The 15773-nt window shown below is 39.5% G+C and overlaps 1 protein-coding gene across 1 annotated transcript in view; it reads left to right on the forward strand.

Annotated features, from left to right (window-relative positions):
* The window catches only part of LOC126484075 (6-pyruvoyl tetrahydrobiopterin synthase), a 30448-nt gene extending 25473 nt beyond the window's left edge, over positions 1–4975 (forward strand). Inside the window, exon 3 of the mRNA XM_050107445.1 lies at positions 4171–4975. Coding sequence (XP_049963402.1) covers positions 4171–4454 — 284 coding nt within the window. The 3' untranslated portion in view covers positions 4455–4975. The remainder of the gene's footprint in view (positions 1–4170) is intronic.
* Positions 4976–15773: the final 10798 nt, after the last annotated feature.

The raw sequence follows: 15773 nt of genomic DNA on the forward strand, positions 1-15773 counted from the left end.
CCTAGCAGACATTTATTTAAGGAACTCAGGTTAGTCACAGTACCTTCACAATACATATATTCACTTAGGAAATTTGTTGTTGTTATCCATCCCAATTTAAAATAGCCACAACACTACAAGAAAGGATGATCTTCATTTTACTGGATTAAATCTCACTTTGGCACAGAAAGAGGTGAAATATGCGACCACAAAAATCTTTGGTCATTTGACAAATAGCGTTAAAAGTCTGACAGACAGCCAACCAACATTTAAAAGCAAATTAAAAGAATTTCTAAATGACAGCTCCTTCTACTCATAGATGGATTTTTAAATATAAAGTAGTAACTGTAAAAAAAATTAATTATTTTGTGTAAAGAAAACTTATGTAAAGCGACATGTTCCACATGATTACGAAATGTCATATTCATGATCTATGGAACAAGTATTAATGTATGTATGTATGTATGTACGTACAAATGCACTCACAGTCTCCTTTTCCACTACTGCCCACCTTTCCAAACGGCCCTTAGCCACCCCACCTTGTCCACACCATGTCCCTGCATCGTCCCACAAGCAGCATGTTACTGTCCCCCAATCCTACCCTGTTATCCCTCCCCATCACCGTCTTAGCCTCCCCCTTAACTCTGCTGCTGAGACTGCTTCTCTCAGCATGTGCAGTTGCTCACAGTAAGGTCCCAGTGGATAGAGACAGAGGTCAAGTGAGTGTAAGTTGTGCTTGCATGAATGTGCGTCTGGTCTACTTTAGGGGGAGGCCTTTTGCCCAGAAGCTCAAATGTTCCACAGTCATTTTGTTGTGCCTATCTGCAACTCAGCATCTCCTCTATGTGGTGAGTAGCACCCCATCCTTTCCATAATATTGTCAATAGTGCTTCCTCACTTCATCTTTTTTGAGTTCAATTGTATGTTTTCTACCTTTAAAACAATGGTACACATCATATGTTGAATAACCTTCATTTTTGATATTATGAAGGTAACTAGCTGTCTAATACGAATAATTATTTATTCTTAACTGAACTAGTATCAACAAAAATAATCAATATTTGAAAATGTAATATAACTAAATAAAAGTAACAGTGGAAGGAAACACACAAAAGAATATGGAAATGCACAAACTTCTGCTGCCACTGATCCTTGTGCTTTAGATTAGATTTACTTTCATTCCAATTGATCCATAGTGAGGAGGTCCTCCAGGGTGTGGAACATGTCAGAAAAACAACAATACATGACAAATATTAAGTGGAATGATCGTCATTTTTTAATGAGCACTATATGAAAGAGTCATTTTACAAATACTAATGCACTGAATTTAAAATAAAAAAGTTTTTTATTTATTTATAAGGTAATAAACATGTAATACAACTACTATAATACTTATTTACAATGAACACATTACTGCACTGAAATGGTGCAGAAGTTAGATTGTACTTACACACACACACACACACACACACACACACACACACACACACACACACATTGTCAATGAACACATTACTGCACTGAAATTGTGCAGAAGTTATATTGTACTTATATAGAAATCAGTTGGTTTTACTGGGAAATTCATCAATAGAGTAGAAGGAGTTGGCCACCAATAAATCCTTTAGGCTTCTCTTAAACTGTATTTCATTGGTTGTTAAGCTTTTTATGGCTGCTGGCAAGTTATTGAAAATGTGTGTTCCTGAATAATGCACACCTGTTTGTACAAGACTAAGTGACTTTAAGTCCTTGTGAAGATTATTCTTATTTCTAGTATTGATTCCATGAATTGAGCTGTTGGTTTGAAAAAGTGATATATTTTTAAAGACAAATTTCATTAAGGAATAAATATATTGGGAAGCAGTAGTTAGTATCCCTAGTTCCCTAAACAGGCTTCTGCAGGATGTTCTTGAGTTCACACCATATATAACTCTTACTGCACGTTTTTGTGCCTGGAAAACTTTAGCTTGGCTTGATGAATTACCCCAAAAAATAATCCCATGTGACATTATGGAATGAAAGTAAGCATAGTATGCCAGCTTTTTCATTTTTATGTCCCCTATGTCTGACAAAATTCGCATTGCAAACAGAGATTTATTAAGACGCTTCAGCAGTTCTGTGGTGTGCTCCTCCCAGTTGAATTTATTATCAAGCTGTAATCCCAAGAATTTAACACTGTCCACTTCTTCTATCTTCTTGTCATCGTATGTTAGACATATACTCGTGGGACACCCCTTACAAGTTCTGAACTGCATGTAGTGTGTTTTTTCAAAGTTAAGTGACAAAGAATTGGCTAGGAACCAGTGATTAATGTCCACAAATATTTTATACTCGTGGGACACCCCTTACAAGTTCTGAACTGCATGTAGTGTGTTTTTTCAAAGTTAAGTGACAAAGAATTGGCTAGGAACCAGTGATTAATGTCCACAAATATTTTATTGGCTGATCTTTCTAAGACTGCAGTTGATTTGCTATTTATTGCAATGTTTGTATCATCGGCAAACAAAACAAACTTGGCATCTGGTAATGTTACTGATGAAAGGTCATTGGTATACACAAGAAAAAGTAAGGGCCCCAAAATGGAACCTTGTGGGACCACACATGTAATTAGTTCCCTGTTGGATGATGCCTGATAGCTTGATACATGTCTCTTTCCTAATAACACCCTTTGTTTCCTGCCAGAGATATAAGATTTGAACCATTTTGCAGCATTTCCTGTTACACTATAATATTCTAATGTACTTAAAAGGACCTTGTGACTTACACAGTCAGATTCCTTTGACAGATCACAAAATATACCAGTTGCCAGCAATTTTTTGTCTAATGAATTAAGCACATTTTCACTGTAAGTGTAGATAGCCTTCTCAATATCAGAACCTTTTAGAAATCCAAACTTTGACTTTGACAGAAAGGGTGAAGGGAAAGGAAGAGGAAGGATGGAAAAGGACTGGTGAGATTTAAGAAATGAGGGGAGAGGGGGGTTTAGGAAAGTCACCCAGAACCTTTGGGTAAGGGAGATTTACTGCAGTGGGATGAGAAGAAAAGACTGACTGCTGGCACCTGCATCAGACAACCTATAACTTAAAGATTGAAGACAGGGTAATAAACAACACAAATTACTGAAAAAAGCATTATGCAAAAGTCAATAACAGCAGAAAACTAAGTGTATTATACATGGTAGATTGGTGGGGGGAGTAAATGTGTTGGGGAGTACATGTTTTGCCATCTACAGGGCTGGTACAGGTGTTGGTAGGAGGGCACATCAGTTTTTTGAATCTGTACTCGAACAAATGTTTGTCTTGTTTGCAAGTCTGTATAGGAGGGATGTCCAACATGAAAAGGATGTCAAAATGTAAGTACTGTTATTTGTTTGTAGGCTTAATGTGTGTAGCTGGCCCTTGGTGAGGATAAAGTCAACAGCAAGAACAGTGGAATGAGGTTTGGACTAGGACCATGTGAAATTTAACTGGAGAATAAGTTCTCAAGTTTTCAAATCTCGTCTGGTACAAGCACCAATGATCAGTCTTTCCTTCTCATCCCATAAATCTCCCCTATCCAGCCTTCAGGGTGATATTTATGAAATCTCACCAGTCCTTTTTCTTTATCCCTCTTCCTTCCATTCAACCCTTCTGGCAGAAGGAGCCAATGGCTCTGAAAACTTGTGAAATTCTGTATATCTTATGCGTGCTTTTCCTGAGTAGATTTTTGAACTAGTACCGAGCATTATGCCCAATAGTCTGCTGCTGTCGAATACTAGTTTGACAAGACGGAGTGAGGTGGCTCAGTGGCAAAACACTGGACTCTTACTCGGATGGACAGCAGTTCAACGCTTTGTTCCACCATTCAGATTTAGGTATAATGTGAATTTCCTAAATCATTAAAGGTGAAAGCTGGGATGGTTTCTTTGAAAGAGCATGGTCAATTTCCTTCCCTGTCCTTCATTAATTCAATTTTGTATCCCATTCCTACTGACGTAATCGTGTTCATCTCTTCTTTCTTTTAGTTCAGCAAGAAATTGATATTATGCAGTTCCAGTCTTGATTGTATGAAAAATTTCCTTTCATTAATCAGTTGTTCATTCATATTTGCAGAATTATTAGTTTTGTAGTGATTAATTTCTGTTCTTGTGTGTGATTCTGTATTAAAAATTTGTCATTTAGTATTCCTTTCACTGTTGTATTATTCTGTTTGCAGTTGAAGTAACACTCAGGGGTCCTGTTGCTGCAGACACTGGCATGGTAATGAACATCAGTGATCTCAAGAAGTACATGAATGAAGCGATCATGGATGTAATGGATCATAAGAATCTTGATAAAGATGTTCCTTATTTTAAAGACATAGTCAGTACAACAGAAAATGTTGCTATATTTATATGGAATAACTTAAAATCCCTGCTACCTAACCCAGAAATACTGTATGAAGTAAAAATCCATGAAACTGAAAAAAATATTGTTATGTACAGAGGTGAATTTGCATGAAAATTATCTCAAAGTAATACAGTCTTAACTGAACTGACTGACTTAAGTTTCCTGGTGATCAGGATGTTCGCTGTCATCTATTATCACAGCTGAGATTGATTCTTACAATCCATATGGTATATTTTAAGAAACATTGGTGTTTTGATAACAATGATTGACTTTTGAGGCATTCAGCACTGTTGACACAAGAGCCCATTTATTTTATTGTAATGTTATTATGCCTGTTGTAATGCATCCTCAAACATTTTTGCAACATTGTCATTTATTGTAATGGCTTACAAAGTGCAAGAATAGAACGTGTTTTGTAATGTTTGGAATTTTTTTACAGAAAAGCATGCCTTTCATGTGTGGTGTTCTGTGGTTTAAATTTTAATTTCACTTTCTGCTTTATTTTGCCTCTCTATTATAAATAGTCACGTAAACTGATGGCAATGACTGTTAAACATGTTTCCTATTTGTGCAATTTATGTATAGATTAAGATTCAATCTTGTGTATATTAAGTACCAGCATCATGAAAGGAGTTGTCTTTATATTTGATAATAAATAAATAAATAAATCATACATGTGTGTGTTTTTAGATCTTTCTGAGTATTTATACTTCAAATTCTTCTTATTTGTGACTGTAATATATTTGTTTTTATCTAACAGGTAGCATTTATCAAATAGCAATAAGATGATGTGCTACAGATGCGAAATTTAGCCGACAGGAAGAAGATGTTGTGATATGCAAATGATTAGCTTTTCAGAGCATTCACACAAGGTTGGCGCCGATGGTGACACCTACAACGTGCTGACATGAGGAAAGTTTCCAACCGATTTCTCATACACAAACAGCAGTTGACCGATGTTTGCCTGGTGAAACGTTGTTGTGATGCCTCGTGTAAGGAGGAGAAATGCGTACCATCACGTTTCCGAGTTTGATAAAGGTCGGATTGTAGCCTATCGCGATTGTGGTTTATCATATCACGACATTGCTGCTTGCGTTGGTCGAGATCCAATGATTGTTAGCAGAATATGGAATCAGTGGGCTCAGGAGGGTAATACGGAATGCCATGCTGGATCCCAACTGCCTCGTATCACTAGCAGTCAAGATGACAGGCATCTCATCCGCATGGCTGTAACGGATTGTGCAGCCATGTCTTGATCCCTGAGTCAACAGATGGAGACGTTTGCAAGACAACAACCATCTGCACTAACAGTTAGACGACGTTTGCAGCAGCATGGACTGTCAGCTCGGAGACCATCGCTGTGGTTACTCTCGACGCTGCATCACAGACAGGAGTGCCTGCGATGGTGTACTCAACAATGAACCTGGGTGTACGAATGGCAAAACGTCATTTTTTCGGATGAAGCCAGGTTCTGTTTACAGCATCATGATGGTCGTATCCGTGTTTGGTGACATCGCAGTGAACGCACATTGGAAGCGTGTATCTGTCATCGCCATACTGGCGTATCACCCGGCATGATTTGTATGGGGTGCCATTGGTTACACGTCTCGGTCACCTCTTGTTCGCATCAACGGCACTTTGAACAGTGAATGTTACATTTCAGATGTGTTACGACCCGTGGCTCTACCCTCCATTCGATCCCTGCGAAACCCTACATTTCAGCAGGATAATGCACGACTGCATGTTGCAGGCCCTGTACGGGCCTTTCTGGATACAGAAAATGTTCGACTGCTGCCCTGGCCAGCACATTCTCCAGATCTCTCACCAATTGAAAAGTCTGGTCAATGGTGGCCGAGCAACTGGCTCGTCACAATACGCCAGTCACTACTCTTGATGAACTGTGGTATCATGTTGAAGCTGCATGGGCAGCTGTACCTGTACACGCCATACAAGCTCTGTTTGACTCAATGCCCAGGCGTATCAAGGCCGTTATTACAGCCAGAGGTGGTTGTTCTGGGTACTGATTTCTCAGGATCTATGCACCCAAATTGCGTGAAAATGTAATCACATGTCAGTTCTAGTGTAATATATTTGTCCAAAGAATACCCGTTTATCATCTGCATTTCTTCTTGGTGTAGCAGTTTTAATGGCCAGTAGTGTAGATTGCATCAGTTACACTCAAATGCAGACTACAAAACCAAATTGCTGTTTAGGACATTTAATTACAAGAAATTTCTCTGTGGTTTACTTCTAAGGCCTTACTCCAAAGGCATTACTATATGTTTGATTGTTTTCATTGTTTTAACAAATATATCCCTGATTCATTTGGTTTTAGAATCAGTCAATACACTCTACTTACCAGGTTTAAGTTATTCCCAAATGTTCTGTCAGGAACTGTCGTTCAAAATTTGTAGTGCATCTTGTGCAATTATGGAAATGCTGTGTACATCAAGCTACCTTAACACCTTGTGTGCTGTCATGATAATCTTTGCCATGTACGTGGAGTACTCATGGAACGTATATTTTGACTTTGTGTTGAATATCTGCTATCACTGGAATTGTGCGAGATATGACTGATATGAAATTGCTCCCTCTTTCATTCAAGTACAGAAGAAACCTCCTTGGACTTGAATTTAATTAATTAGTTATTTTTGGAGTATCTCAGTTCTTAGACTGATTATTGAAATATTTAAGGAAAGTTTCTCTGTGGTAGGTAGTACTAAAGTAGCTCTTTAGTAATTAACTGCTGTTGTTGTTGTTGTTGTTGTGGTCTTGAGTCCTGAGACTGTTTTGATGCAGCTCTCCTGCTACTCTATTCTGTGCAAGCTGCTTCATCTCCCAGTACATACTGCAGCCTACATCCTTCTGAATCTTCTTAGTGTATTCATCTCTTGGTCTCCCTCTATGATTTTTACACTCCACACTACCCTCCAATACTAAATGGGTGATCCCTTGATGCCTCAGAACATATCATACCAACTGATCCCTTCTTCTAGTCAAGTTGTGCCACAAACTCCTCTTCTCCCCAATTCTATTCAATACCTCCTCATTAGTTATGTGGTCTACCCACCTAATCTTCAGCATTCTTCTGTAGCACCACATTTTGAAAGCTTCTATTCTCTTCTTGTCCAAACTATTCATCGTCCATGTTTCACTTCCATACATGGCTACACTCCATACAAATACTTTCAGAAACGACTTCCTGACACTTAAATCTATACTCGATGTTAACAAATTTTTCTTCTTCAGAAACGCTTTCCTTGCCATTGCCAATCTACATTTTATATCATCTCTACTTTGCCCAGCATCAGTTATTTTGCTCCCCAAATAGCAAAACTCCTTTACTACTTTAAGTGTCTCATTTCCTAATCTAATTCCCTCAGCATCGCCCGACTTAATTTGACTACATTCCATTGTCTTCATTTTGCTTTTGTTGATGTTCATCTTATATCCTCCTTTCAAGACAAATTAACTATTATGTTTGGAATCCAATTAACTATTATGTTTGGATTAATTATTATTGATATATTTAGAACCTGCAGTGGTCGATGCAGTGATCCAGGCCATAACAGCAAGCGAGGAGGTGCCAGTGTCAGCGCTTCTGTCAATGCGGCACAGCACTGACCTTGCTAGCTGTACGTCGCTACACTTCTGCTCTCATAACTGTGGTTGGAAGAGACCAGTGTGCAGCTACGGTGATGGATGGCAGTGTCCCAGGGCAGAACTGGGACTGGTGATGCAGAGGTGGCAGCAGATGCTGACAGATCCCGGGAGCTCCTGGCAGAGAGGACTTTAGTTTGACTTCCAGCCCATCCACGTTGCAACTGGAACACAGTTGGAGGTCCCTACAAGATGCTGGACAGACATTGGCAGAAGCCAAAATATAGCAGACACCAATTATAAGTCTGTCTGTGTCGTGCCCAAATTGGCTGACTGCCAGCTTTTATACAAGACAATGCAGGTCATGTTGCAGCTAAGATCACCTAATGCTGTCAAAATGTCTCAAAAGTGCCAATCATTGCCCCACCAGCCAGGTTATGATCTCGGAGCTGCTGGATTAATGTAAAAGCTCAGCATGTAGGTGTCGACAAGTGTTCGGATTTCAGCAGTGGTCCCCAGCCTGTGCCCTGCACCACTACAGTCCTGCCCTCTTGGAATTCTTGAGTTAAGTCTGGCTACAATAAATGAACTGTTCGTGCAGTCCACATTTTACAGAGCACTAGTCTGGAATAAAAGTTATATGTAGCTACCATATGTCCACACTCTTTCTTTTCCCAATTTACATTTACACAGTTTTTATTGTTCCACCTTCTTGGTCTCAGCCACAATTACAAATCTCTCTGTAGTTTGTATAGTTCTAGTCACTGGTTGGTTCTCTAAACAATACACAAGTGCTGTGACATGGGCACTAGTATATCTGATATATATCTTGCTACTCCATTGGTCCCCCCCCCCCCCCCCCCCCATGAACCAAGGACCTTGCCATTGGTGGGGGGCTTCTGTGCTTCAACGATACAGATAGCTGTACCTAGGTGCAATCACAACAAAGGGGTATCTGTTGAGAGGCCAGACAAACATGTGGTTCCTGAAGAGGGGCAGCAGCCTTTCAGTAATTGCAGGGGCAACAGTCTGGATGATTGACTGATCTGGCCTTGTAACACTAACCAAAATGGCTTTGCTGTTCTGGTACTACGAACGGCTGAAAGCAAGGGGAAAATACAGCCGTAATTTTTCCCGAGGGCATGCAGCTTTACTGTATGATTAAATGATGATGGCATCCTCTTGGGTAAAATATTCCGGAGGTAAAATAGTCCCCCATTCGGATCTCTGGGCGGGGACTACTCAAGAGAACATTGTTATCTGAAGAAAGAAAACTGGCGTTCTACGGATCGGAGCGTGGAATGTCAGACCCCTTAATTGGGCAGGTAGGTTAGAAAATTTAAAAAGGGAAATGGATAGGTTAAAGTTAGATACAGTGGGAATTAGTGAAGTTCGGTGGCAGGAGGAACAAGACTTTTGGTCAGGTGAATACAGGGTTATAAATACAAAATCAAATAGGGGTAATGCAGGAGTAGGTTTAATAATGAATAGGAAAATCGGAGTGCAGGTAAGCTACTACAAACAGCATAGTGAACGCATTATTGTGGCCAAGATAGACACGAAGCCCATGCCTACTACAGTAGTACAAGTTTATATGCCAACTAGCTCTGCAGATGATGAAGAAGTTGGTGAAATGTATGATGAGATAAAAGAAATTATTCAGGTAGTGAAGGGAGACGAAAATTTAATAGTCATGGCTGACTGGAATTCAAGAGTAGGAAAAGGGAGAGAAGGAAACGTAGTAGGTGAATATGGATTGGGGCTAAGAAATGAAAGAGGAAGCTGCCTGATAGAATTTTGCACAGAGCATAATTTAATCATAGCTAACACTTGGTTTAAGAATCATGAAAGAAGGTTGTGTACGTGGAAAAACCCTGGAGATACTAAAAGGTATCAGATAGATTATATAATGGTAAGACAGAGATTTAGGAACCAGGTTTTAAATTGTAGGACATTTCCAGGGGCAGATGTGGACTCTGACCACAATCTATTGGTTATGAACTGTAGATTAAAACTGAAGAAATGGCAAAAAGGTGGGAATTTAAGGAGATGGGACCTGGATAAACTGACTAAACCAGAGGTTGTACAGAGTTTCAGGGAGAGCATAAGGGAACAATTGACAGGAATGGGGGAAAAGAAATATAGTAGCAGAAGAATGGTTAGCTTTGAGGGATGAAATAGTGAAAGCAGCAGAGGATCAAATAGGTAAAAAGACAAGGGCTAGTAGAAACCCTTGGGTAACAGAAGAAATATTGAATTTAATTGATGAAAGGAGAAAATGCAGTAAATGAAGCAGCCAAAAGGAATACAAACGTCTCAAAAATGAGATCGACAGGAAGTGCAAAATGGCTAAGCAGGGATGGCTAGTGGACAAATGTAAGGATGTAGAGGCTTATCTCACTAGGGTTAAGATAGATACTGCCTACAGGAAAATTAAAGAGACCTGTGGAGAAAGGAGAACCACTTGCATGAATATCAAGAGCTTTGATGGAAACCCACTTCTAAGCAAAGAAGGGAAAGCAGAAAGGTGGAATGAGTATATAGAGGGGCAATGTTCTTGAGGACAATATTATGGAAATGGAAGAGGATGTAGATGAAGATGAAGTGGGGGATATGATACTGCGTGAAGAGTTTGACAGAGCACTGAAAGACCCGAGTCGAAACAAGGCCCCGGGAGTAAACAACATTCCATTAGAACTACTGGCAGCCTTGGGAGAGCCATTCCTGACAAAACTCTGTCATCTGGTGAGCAAGATGTATGAAACAAGTGAAATACCCTCAGACTTCAAGAAGAATATAATAATTCCAATCCCAAAGAAAGCAGGTGTTGACAGATGTGAAAATTACCAAACTATCAGTTTAATAAGTCACAACTGCAAAATACTAACGCGAATTCTTTACAAACAAATGGAAAAACTGATAGAAGCCAACTTCGGGGAAGATCAGTTTGGATTCCGTAGAAATGTTGGAACACGTGAGGCAAAACTGACCCCTACGACTTATCTTAGAAGAAAGATTAAGGAAAGGCAAACCTACGTTTCTAGCATTTGTAGACTTAGAGAAAGTTTTTGACAATGTTGATTGGGATACTCTCTTTCAAATTCTGAAGGTGGTAGGGGTGAAATACAGGGAGCGAAAGGCTATTTCATGTCCCTCAACTCTTATAACTGCCATCTGCTTTCTGTACAAATTGTAGCAGTGATTGGGAAGGGAGTGAGACAGGGTTGTAGCCTATCCCTGATGTTATTCAATCTGTATATTGAGCAAGTAATAAAGGAAACAAAAGAAAAATTTGGAGTAGGTATTAAAATCCATGGAGAAGAAATAAAAACTTTGAGGTTCACCGATGACATTGTAATTCTGTCAGAGACAGCAAAGGACTTGGAAGAGCAGTTGAACGGAATGGGCAGTGTCTTGAAAGGAGGATATAAGGTGAACATCAACAAAAGCAAAATGAGTATAATGGAATGTAGTCGAATTAAGTCAGGTGATGCTGAGGGAATTAGATTAGGAAATGAGACACTTAAAGTAGTAAAGGAGTTTTGCTATTTGGGGGGCAAAATAACTGATGATGGTCGAAGTAGAGAGGATATAAAATGTAGACTGGCAATGGCAAGGAAAGCGTTTCTGAAGAAGAGAAATTTGTTAACATTTAGTATAGATTTAAGTGTGAGGAAGTCGTTTCTGAAAGTATTTGTATGGAGTGTAGCCATGTATGGAAGTGAAACGTGGACAATAAATAGTCTGGACAAGAAGAGAATAGAAGCTTTCGAAGTGTGGTGCTACAGAAGAATGCTGAAGATTAGATGGGTAGATCACATAACTAATGAGGAGGTATTGAATAGAATTGGGGAGAAGAGGAACTTGTGGCACAGCTTGACTTGAAGAAGGGATCGGTTGGTAGGACATGTTCTGAGACATCGAGGGATCACCAATTTAGTATTGGAGAGCAGCGTGGAGGGTAAAAATCGTAGCGATGAATACACCAAGCAGATTCAGAAGGATGTAGGCTGCAGTAGGTACTGGGAGATGAAGAAGCTTGTACAGGATAGAGTAGCATGGAGAGCTACATCAAACCGGTCTCAGGACTGAAGACCACAGCAACAACAACAGCAACTGACTAGATGGCAGGATTCAATTTGATTCTAACAACGATTCCAAGTAATTTTTGATCAGGAGCTCTAAAGTTTTGCTGATTCAGGAAGAAAGAGAAACATGTCTATATGATGCGACCTGCTCCTCTTCCTCATGTGATTTCAATTTAGTTATTACTACCTGAGTTGTCCAATCTTCTGTTAGTGTCATTCATCCAAATTTGGTTAAATATCTGTAACTGTTTTCAGAGGATTATGTCAGGGAGATTTTCTATAATTTGGTAATAAGTGACATCCTTGCCAGGTAAGAAATTTGCCACCTTTTTAATACATCTTGACAGTTCCTCATACGAAAATGGCTCCATGAGAGGATGATTGTGATCTTTATGTTCCAGGAGACAAAATGCTTTAATTTTTTCCATACATCAGAAAGACTAACATTGATAGTTTCTGATTAACAGAAAGATTTCCAGCTGTTCTTTTTAATATCTTTTAACTGCTGTTGAACTCTTGGAGCTATTTTATGGTATGTAATAAAGTTTCCTATTGCCTATTCCTTCTGAAAGCTACTGTGCGCAAGTTTTCACTGTGCTACGGCTCTAGAATACTCTGATGTCCACCACACATAGGAGTAGTCGCTTTGAAACAATGACTTCTTTTTTCCTTGGAATGAAAGCTGTTGCAGCTTTTTCGATAACTGAAATGCACTGTTGATAGGCATCTAACAAATTGTTAAAGGAGTAAAACTTCTCCTGGTTTTTAGCAGTGTACAGTAGCCAGTCTGCTTCCTTGATATGCCTGTTGCTGGTTGTATATATAACATTAACTGGATTTATGGGGAATCTAAAGCAATTTCCAGAGGGAGATGATTGAGCTGAGAGAGTCTTTTTTTCTAACTGTCCACTCCATTAAATGGCAAAAGTCAGCAGTGGACAATGTATTTGTATTTATATTTCTTTATTGGTCCTGTAAATCGTGTTTAGGTACATATTTTGCACAAACGATGTAGGACAAGTCGGGTTGGTACAGTAAATACAACATCATACACATAGTTATTTTGAAAGGATAAATAATTGTTCAATACATGTTGAATATTGATGACAAATTTAATATAATGAAATAAAATGATAGACTTATTAAGAATATTTGAGCAGTTACACTACACTTTTCTGGTACTCTAAAAACTTGGAAATAGACTAGAGGCAGCGATCAAGCAGGTACTCTTTCAGTTTCACTTTAAACTTTTGTAAATTTTGCATCTGTTTCAAATAGGGTGGCATGTGATTGTACAGCATTATGCCAGTATGATACACTCCCCTCTTACAAATGTTTGTACTTACTGTATTGACATGCAAGTAATGCTTCTGCCTAGTATCATGAGGGTGGTAATCACAGTTATACTTGAAGATATTTCCATCTTTTAAAATACTTCCTTTTGTGAAATTTAATATTTCATACATATATAAGCAAGGAAGAGGCAGTATACTTAGATTTTTAAATATTGGTTTACAGGAGTCTCTGTACTTAGCATGGTTTATTATTCTAACAATCTTTCTCTGTAGCCTAAATGTTTTGTTTGTACCTACGGATTCAAATCAACAGCTGATGATTGTCTGTATGGATTACGCAGCATGGTAGGAAAGCTATAGTTGAGAAGTACTAAATTGAGATTTTCAAGAAGTTTGAGCAAATCTCTGCCATCTACATCTACAAAAAAAGAGGTATGGCATTTGAAGCTGATGAAGAATCTGATCCAGAGAAAGGCTTCATAATTTGCACTGAGGAGGTTTGTATATGGTGACAATGGTGAATGCTTCATTAGGAGAGTAATTTACAATGCCTACTCTTTGTGTGTCCATTGTCATAAGATTGATATCAAGTTTTTTAAACTGAATTTTATCCCTAGTTAAAATGGTGACATCTCCTTTCCTGTCCTCCATGTCATGTCTAAGCACTGCATAGCCTTTGAAGTACATTTGCTGGGAGTGTTTACACAAAATTTTGCAAATATAAGCCCCCGAGTGGTGATTGCTGCTACATTATCTAAAACGACTTTCTCTGTTCAAAATACCTGATTTTACATTTCACAGGAGGACTTTAAAAGCCATTGCGAGATTTTCAGAAATCTTATTCAGCATTCTGTATAAGAGCCGGTGTTGTTACCATCTCTGTTTCATTTTTTATGGAAAGAAAGATCTGCAGTATTAAAACACAAAAACTGTTAATGGCAGCCTTCCAGTCTGCCTGAGAGATAGCCGGAGGAGCGGGAGGATACGGATTGTTTTGTATTGAGCTTTGTGGACCGTGAAAGTCATATAACATGTCAGAATAGCCTTGCTTGTATGGACTATGAGGGAATGTTTTATTTTTGTAAGATGTGGGAACTGGAATGAATATAGCAGCATAATTAGGTCAAGGGTAGAGTCTTTTCTCTATCATTAGCAATCCCTCTGGTTTCCCACATAATTTAAGCCAGTCACTAGGGGAGAGCACTCGAGGTGGAGGAATATCAACAGTAACTTGCCCAAATGATGGATACTGGGGCAGGGCTTGAAATGATTCAGTGTGACTGGCTTCCATGTGCTGCTTGTAAAATGCACAATAGCTGTTGGTGACAGCATGATTTCCATTGCAATGTAAACAACTGAGCACTCCAGTATGTGAGCACTGTGAAATCTCATGGGCTCTCATGCATTTAGCAAAACAAGCACTACTACAACAACATTGTGTACGTAAATGGAAATATTGACGTCTGTCATGGCACTGCAAAGCTGACTGGACATACTATGCATGGTATTGAGAAGAAACATGGTTTTCCAATTTTTTTAAATTGTTAATTTTGGATTTTCTTTTGTAAAATGTATGGTACAGTCTCTTTGGTGAGATAATGGCTGAGCCTGGATGTTCTGCATAACACTCACACTCAGTTCTCATCAACATTGTGCCATGGTAGTACTGCTGACAAAAGTACCACTGATTGAGGTATAGCCACTGAAGCACCCTCTGCCCACCAATAGGAGGACCAGGAGTAGTCACATGGAGTGCGCCAGATGGATTGGCAAGAGAGTGTTGGTATTCAGTGTGCTCTCTTGCCTGCCAGCTTGTTCCATGACCAGGCATGTCCACTAGTTCCTCCCTTAGGGGGTGCAATGCCTCTCAATTTAACTGCGGCAAGTTCCCATTGCTGGGGTGAATTTGAGTCTGCTGTACCCCTAAGGTGTAGGCTTTTGGAGAAGTGAAATCTCCACTGGTGACTGGAATCAGTCTTTTCTTTCACAGGTTTTCTCCAAACACCACCAGATGCTCTGCTTTCTGCTCATTTCCTATCCTGACCATGTACAGCACATACAAAGTTGTTTCAGCTGAAGTGGGATAAGGTTCAGCTGCCATGTTTCATTTTGCAGATTGTTGACACATACATCTGATGGATATGAGCCGGCTGGGACTGTTAGCCTGGTAGTTACCATGTAATGTGGCCTATGGAAAGTGATTCAAACATCTTGTTTGTGCTTGAACTTGCACACTGTGTACTCGCTGACTGTCAATGCATGTGGAGTGTGCCCAATGCATTAGGCCATAGACAGACCCCTTGCTTACAGGCATGCTTCCCAGATCACAGGATGCTGCTGCCGCAGTCTTCGTGTTGGTGGAGGCACAGTTTGGTGGATGATACGTCTGCTCATTGTGCTGCCGAGGGTCCGTGCTGCCTTGCCACTGCATGTGGATGCTGCCGTCA

This window comes from Schistocerca serialis, chromosome 6, assembly GCF_023864345.2.
Source record: "Schistocerca serialis cubense isolate TAMUIC-IGC-003099 chromosome 6, iqSchSeri2.2, whole genome shotgun sequence".
NCBI classification, from domain to species: domain Eukaryota; kingdom Metazoa; phylum Arthropoda; class Insecta; order Orthoptera; family Acrididae; genus Schistocerca; species Schistocerca serialis.